At 64.1% G+C, this 6,893-nt stretch overlaps 3 protein-coding genes across 3 annotated transcripts in view; 1 reads left to right on the forward strand and 2 right to left on the reverse strand.

Annotated features, from left to right (window-relative positions):
• Positions 1 to 5,319, forward strand: part of FAM83E (family with sequence similarity 83 member E) — an 8,977-nt gene extending 3,658 nt beyond the window's left edge. Inside the window, exons 4-5 of the mRNA XM_025048833.1 lie at positions 2,539 to 3,195; positions 4,561 to 5,319. Coding sequence (XP_024904601.1) covers positions 2,539 to 3,195; positions 4,561 to 4,962 — 1,059 coding nt within the window. The 3' untranslated portion in view covers positions 4,963 to 5,319. The remainder of the gene's footprint in view (positions 1 to 2,538; positions 3,196 to 4,560) is intronic.
• SPACA4 (sperm acrosome associated 4) lies at positions 690 to 2,662 on the reverse strand. The gene has a single exon (XM_015592004.2). The coding sequence runs from the start codon at positions 1,546 to 1,548 to the stop codon at positions 1,189 to 1,191; it is 360 nt and encodes a 119-aa protein (XP_015447490.1). The 5' UTR covers positions 1,549 to 2,662; the 3' UTR covers positions 690 to 1,188.
• Positions 5,320 to 5,705: 386 nt separating the features above from the next.
• SULT2B1 (sulfotransferase family 2B member 1) overlaps positions 5,706 to 6,893 on the reverse strand; it is a gene marked incomplete at its 5' end in the record, with an annotated part of 10,375 nt that continues 9,187 nt past the window's right edge. Inside the window, one exon of the mRNA XM_025048834.1 lies at positions 5,706 to 5,928. Coding sequence (XP_024904602.1) covers positions 5,714 to 5,928 — 215 coding nt within the window. The remainder of the gene's footprint in view (positions 5,929 to 6,893) is intronic.

Genomic DNA, 6,893 nt, shown 5'->3' on the forward strand with positions numbered 1-6,893 from the left:
CCGGTGGGTAATGACCCCGCCTCTCGGAGTGTCTGGGGTGCCAAGTGGCCGGGTCTTCAGACTGTCTGATGTCCCTCCTCTGCTCTCTTTGGGGTCCGACCAACCCTGGGCCCGGACTCTGCTACCTCTTAGCTCTGTGACCCCGGACCTCCCCTGCTCTGAGCCTCAGTTTCCCCATCTGGAAAGCGTGAATAGTGGGTACCTGTACCTCACCAGATCATAGCGCGGGGTGTGCGGGCAGGCACGTGGACTCAGCCCAGACGGCCTGGGTTCGAATCCAGCTCCGGCAGTTACTAGCTGTGTGACTCTGGGCAACGACGTCACCTCTGTGCCTCTGTTTTCTCCTCTGGAACGGAATGACATGGTCAGCGCCTCCAGAGCCATGTTTCACCCCCATTGGGGCCGATGACTGTGCGGTGGGGACTTTCCTGGGACATCATGGGACGCCGGACTGCAACCCAGTAGATGCTGGTAGCCTCCCCTTTCCTAGTTACGACAACCCAACCTGTCTGCAGACATCGCTGGGTGCCGCCCCTACCCCCACGAGGCCTGCCGTCCTAGACTTGGGTTTCAGCCTTGAACGAGGCCCGGAAGCACCGGCGGACTTGGGAACACACAGCTTTCCGAGAGCCGCCCTCACTCAGCCGGGCCAGGCCGGGGTGGGGCCAGGGGAGGCGTTTCTAGGAAGTTCTCAGCGGATGCTGATGCCGCCGGTCGGGGGGACCACACTTTGAGAATGAGCAGAGCAGTGTGGAGACCGAGATGTTTCAGAGAGAGACTCTACCTTCCTACCTGCACACGAGGATTGAGATTGTGACGCCTGGCACGTAACATAAGAAGCGCTCCGTAAACACCGACTGTTGTTTATTAATGTTATCGTTATTATTACCATATTTCATCAACCCTAGGAGCCACAGACAGAGGGAAGCATCTTCATCAGTGTGGAAAGATCCGCGTCTTAGAACCAATGAAATGCAGAAGCTTTAGTCAAACCCGCCACCAATCCAGACCTCAGGGTGCTTCACGGAGCCCCGGGCTCCTGGTGGACAGCCCTAGAATAGAGGAAGCCAGGGCCACAAGAGGTTGTCCAGAGCCTCTGGCCATTTAATGGGGGAAGAGGGTGGAGGCAGGGGACACGGGGAGCAGCAGAGCCGGGAGGCGGGTCCCAAGCCCTGCCCTCCATGTTGGTCACAGCAGACGGAGCAGCAGCAGCAGAATGCCCAGTGCCCTCCGGCTGCCTGCAGGGTTGGGGGCCCTATTACACAGGTGGCCAGAGCAGCAGGTAGAGATGAGGCTGTAGGTGACGCCCTGGTAGGTGACAGGCTCCTCGCGGCCGCACAACGTGGATGGCAGGCAGCCTTTGTTGATGATGGGGCCAAGGCCCGGGGATGTCCCCTGGCCCGTGAAGCAGTCCTCATCGTCACCGCAGTGCATGTGGGTGCCGGGGCAGCTCGAGGAGTCGGTCAGCTCACAGAACACGCACTCCTTGGTGCCCGTCGTGCCCCGGGGCAGAGCCGTCACCAGAAGCAGCAGCCAGCCGAGGACCATGGTGGCCTGGCGGCGGTGACAGTGCCCAAGCCAGGCCGTGGGCTTCTTGGGCCTCCTGGAACTGCTGAATGACACTCCTCACGCCCACGAGACGTTTGCCCTTGGTTCTGGCCTCCCGGGGTCAGCACGTGGGGTGTCCTTGGTTCCGAAGGCTCCGTGTCCCTCTCAGGAGCTCCGTCGTGACCACGGCTCTCGAGTCTTCGGGTCCCAGAAACTTCCGCGGGACGGAGACGAGCCAGCGGCTGCTGCCTGACGAGAGCCTTTGTGGAATGGGGTGACCTCACAGACCCCTCAGAGTTCCCACTGGCCGCTCCGGTGGGCGAGGTCATAGGTGGGGGAGGGGTGTCACAATCTGAGGGGCAGGCTGGCCGGGGAGTGAGTTCGTCACCACCCCTCCAAGGTAAGCGCACTCGGCCCACACTCGCCGGCCTGGCACTAACTCATCCGCTCTGCTGGGTGCTGGGTGCTGGGTGCCGTGCCCCCTGAGGCACAATGTCCACGGCAAACCAGGGCTCGGGAAGGGAAGGTGACACGTCCTGGGATTAGAGCCCAGGTCCTCTGGATTCCAAAGAGGGCATTTCCTGAGCACTCGCCGTGCACAAGACCCACACAAGGCACTCTAACTCGCAACCACAGTGGTGACAGGATCCGAGGGTGCCGCTCACCACAGCTCACAGGCCGTCAGAGCTGGGCACACGCCAGGCGCCATGCAGGGCACTCGACCGCCTTCCCTAGTTCGAATCTTCCTGTGTCGGTCCCCCTTCCAGACGGGCAGACAGGCACAGAGCAGGCACCGCCGGAGCCTGGCACGCAGCAAGTGCTTATGAATGGCCGTCATCACGGGAAGCGGCTGAGTCTTAAAACAGCCCCCGTGGGTGTCGGAAGGTGAACCCCATCTCTTTCCAGGCGGGGTAAAACTGAGGCGTCCCTCAGTGGGGACGGGTAGAGCCCAGGTTTAAACCCAAGTCTGAGTCCACATGATAATTTCAGCATCTTAAAGTGTTGAGCTCACATCAGCCCTCGGGTGGTGACCTCGGTGGCTTCCGTCCTCCAGAGGGAGATGTCGAGGGGTGGCAGGACTTGCCCGAAGCCACGGTCACACAGCCTGCCCCAAGACCAGGTCGAGGGCTGGTGGCGGGGGCCGGCCCAGGCCCCTGGGGCTGCGTGCAGGTCCTGACACCTGTCTCCGTGACACCCAGCTTCACGTGGAGCGATGCGCGCCTGCACCGTGGCCTGGTGACCCTGCTGACCGGGGAGATCGCCGATGCCTTCAGCCGCGAGTTCCGGACACTGTACGCAGCCTCCTGGCCGCTCCCTCCTGCACCCGCCCTGGGTCCCTTGGTCAGCACCCTGGGGATGCTCCAGCTGGCCCACAGCCCACACCACGTAGCCCATCGCCGCCCTGTGGCCCCCGTGTCACCGCCACCGCCCGACGCGTCACCGCTGGCCCAACGCCTGGCCGCCTGCCGGGTCTTCCAGGGGGACAGGCGGGAGCCCCCGGCCATGCCAGGGCTGGCACTCAGCGACATCCTGAGGAACGTCCAGCGCACCCCAACGCCCAGCGGCCCGCCAGCCCGGCCCAGCCGCTCCCTGTGGGACCTGAGCCGCCTGTCCCAGCTGTCAGGCTCCAGTGACGGTGACGGTGAGGTGAGCCTGAGGTCGAGCCACAGGGCTCCGGGGCGTCCGCTGTTTTCTGAGGGCCTACTGTGTGCTTGGCCCCGGGGAGGCGGGGGAGCCAAGCTGCTCACTCGAGTTTCTAACCGCACCGTCCGTTCCTTGTACCCCTACTGTGCGCTGGGCGGCGGGGAGTGCCAGGTGGCACAGGGCAGAGTCCCCGAGGGCCTTGCGTGCGAATCCGGCCGTGACATGCCAGCTGTGAGAGTGAGGGGTGGGACGCGCCTTCTCTGAACCTCAGTGTTCCCACCTAGGAAATGGGCCGGGCGGTCGCCCCAGCCTCGGTTTGGTTTGGACGAGGGGTTCCACAGAACGAACCAGAATGATAATCGTCCTCGTGATACGTTCCCCACGTGGGATTTATTTGTATTTATTTCCTGACGTCCTCCCCCCAGCTCGGGGAGGCCGTCCGCTTATCACGCCCATCTTCACAGATGGGAAAGCCGAGGCCCAGAGAGGCGAAGCGACTCGCCCAGGGTCAGAACGGCTGTCTCTTGTGGGCACAGCCACGTGTCCGGCCCCACGCCAAGCCCCTTCGCACAGGGGGTTCGGCCTAGACTGAGCCGCACTCCGAGGAGATGGGTGATATTCCAGCACCTCCATCTACCCATTGCCCAGGTGGGGAAACTGAGGCACCAACGGGGATGGGAAGCCAGCCCTGGTTGCCCCCCTTCCTGGTCTCAAGTATCATGAGCTCAGAGGGGGCCGCTCCCCCCCAACCCCCGCAGCTTAGACACAGGGCTCCAACATGGCCTGTCCCAGTTTTCTGGGTGACCCTAGTTGGGGCCTCCGTGTCCTCAGCTGTAAAGTGGGCTGTGGAGAGGGTGACACCTGTGCCATGTGGGGGAGACAGGCAGACTCGCCCCCAATGCAGGGGGACTGTCCATCTGTGAGCTGTGCCCGCTCTGAGCCTCAGTGTCCCCATCTGCTAAGTGGGAGCTAGGAGCCTCTCCTGAGGGTGAGGGAGAGAGAAATTTCTCAGGAATCGCCTCCCTCGGTTCCACAGAAGAAGGATGGGCAGGGCAGGGACAAGGTCCTCGCGTCCACCTGGTCCTCAGCCGCCCTCACCCAGCATCACCTCCCTCGGCAAATATTTGCTCCCCTGTGCAGCTGCCAGCTGCTTCCTGGTCCTCCGCAGCCGCAGAGCTGCAGGGGGGCACGCAGCTCCTTGTCCCCTCTAGAGGTGTGGGGATCCCAGGCTTCCCTCCTCACGTCTCTCCTGGTTCTAGAAGCTCAGGGGCCTCACCTGCCTCCTCCCTGACCACTTCCTCTCCCCTTCCACCCTCTCTCTCCCTGGCTCTGGGCCCCCCGGGAACCTGCCCTCACCCCCCTCTCTTTCTCAAGAAGTCCGGGGGCTCCAAAGACACCCCAGCCAAGGCCCTGATGAGGCAGCGGGGTGCTGGTGGGGCCCCCAGGGGTGAGGCCGGCCCCCCGCCCCTCACCTCTGCCCGCCGCCTCCGCTACCTGTCCCCCACCCGACAGAGGTTTGGTGAGGATGCTGCACCCAAAGCCCCGGAACCCAGAGGTGGCTGGCAGCCAGACTGGGCCCCCCGGGCGGGACTCGGGGCAGCCGTGACGAGAGCCAAAGCCAACTGGGCTGGCCCGACTGAGGAGATCCGGGCGACAGTCATCGCGAAGCCTCTGCCTCGCGGTCGTGTCTCTGGCCTCAGAGCAGAGAAGCAGAAGGATTTTTTTCCCCCGCTTATTCCAAAACTCGGGCAAGCCCCAGGCCCACGCTAGACCTCAGTGTGACGGTCTAGAAAGTGGGCGGAGCTCCGGGCAAGCCGGGATCCTAGAACTGCAGACAGCTGGTTCCCGCCACCTCCACACCTGTCCCAGGGGAGGCCTGGCTGAGGGGCCCCCACGCTGGACTGTGTGGGGTGAAGATGGGGCGTCTCTGAGATAAGACCGGGGGCTTCCTGACCCAGCTGCTCAGGAGTGTGGATAAACTGAGCTTGGCCACGGGGACTGGACCCTGATCCGGGGAGTGGAGCTTGAGTAATGAGGGACCGGAGGTGGGTGGGGACACACACACCTGCGTGGGGGAAGGGGGTGGAGGGGGGAAGGCCCGGGGCCATGGAGAGGGACCCAGCAGGCACCGGGGCTGTTTTGTGGCTGCTAAGGGTGAGTTGGAATAAAGCTCACAATAAAGCTGCTTCGTGCCTGAAACTTGAATTTCCACAGCCTAGAGGGAGACCCAAGAGTCCAGCCCCTGTCCCCTCCGTCCCCAGACCCCAGAGTCCCCGGCCCTCCTCCCTAGGGACCTAGGAGTCTGGGCCGCAGCACCTTTGCCTCTGGGCGGGGCTTCTGAGTCAGCCACGCCGTGGGCGTGCGGGGTGCGGAGGAGGACCGCGCCCTCCCGAGGCCCTGGGCGTGGGGTCCCCTTGCGGCCCCCGCCCGCCCTCGCGCGCCCCCCGCTGCCCACCAGCCGCACGCCACCTTCACGGTGCATGGAGGAGCCGCGGCAGGAGCTATGCGTTTATTCTCGGGGTCACGGGTGGGGGGGCTCGGGAGCCTGGGCCGGGCTGGGGCTGGGGTCAGGGCGGGGCTCGGGGTCCGGACTGACATCTTCGGGGTTCGGACTGACATCTTCGGGGTTCTCGTCCCAGGGGAAGGTCGGCAGGCCCCGCATCTGCTCGCGGTAGACGCGGTCGAAGGCTTCGCTCTGCGCCACCGTGAAGTGGTTCTTCCAGTCCCCGGAGACCCCTGGTGGGGAGGCAGAGGCGCGAGGTGAGGGGCCACCGGAGCGCCGTCCCCGCCCCCACGTCTCAGCACCCTCTTTCCCACCTCCGGGCCTTGGCCCGGTCCTTTGCCTGTGCCGGAGGCGCCCTGCTTCCCCAGCCCCATCTCCCTCCTGCGACGCTGACCAGCCACCCGGCCAGACCCCTGGGCACCATTCCCGCCCCCTCCGCCCTCGGCTCCCCTCTGCCCTGCTCGTCCTGCAGGCAGACCGCTCCCCTTCCTTCACTGCTCCCCTGCCCCCCCAAATCTCTCTGCCCAGAACATCTGCCTCCCCACGTAGCATGTGCGCACACCTTTAACCAACCCCCCAACCCCCCAACCCCCGTGAAAGCGTCGCCTCCTCCGTGACCCGTCCCTAACCTCGAGGACTGGAACAGGGCACCCTCCCCCTGGGGCTCCCGCAGCGCCCCACACGACTTCCATTATTGCTGTGGCATTGGGAATGGCCTCCCTCGGTGCCAGGCACGTGCTGGAGGTTTGGACAGAACCTCTTGGATGAAACCCACAGTGACTTAGCGGGCAAGGGGCGGGGACCCTGCAAGTCCCCCATGCCCCCCGCGTGGGATCCCCCCTTAGTCGGAGGCTGCTTATCTCATCCTGGGGCTCCACCCTTACCTGGCACCCTGGGGCCAATGTCACTTGGATCACCGTATTTTGAATTTTAGCAAGTGCACGGGCCGCTTATAACACAGCTCACGTTCCCTCCGGCACGCTGCTTTGGGCCCAGTGAGACGGATTTTGGATTCTGACCTCCAGAACTAGGAGAGAGTCCCCGTGTGCTATTTGAAGGCGCTCAATGGCTGGTATGTTGTCACAGCAGCAACAGGGGACTCACACACTCCTACGCGCACCCCGTGATCAACACCGGAGTGTTTCTGGGTGAACGTCAATGCCAAGGAGGATTCACGGAGACCCCCAGACAGCCGCCT

This window comes from Pteropus alecto, unplaced genomic scaffold, assembly GCF_000325575.1.
Source record: "Pteropus alecto unplaced genomic scaffold, ASM32557v1 scaffold41, whole genome shotgun sequence".
In the NCBI taxonomy this organism is placed as follows: Eukaryota; Metazoa; Chordata; class Mammalia; order Chiroptera; family Pteropodidae; genus Pteropus; species Pteropus alecto.

What these genes read in the sequence shown, in the direction of transcription:
- SPACA4 (XM_015592004.2), bottom strand. Translation starts at nt 1,548, where the DNA reads ATGGTCCTCGGCTGGCTGCTGCTTCTGGTGACGGCTCTGCCCCGGGGC.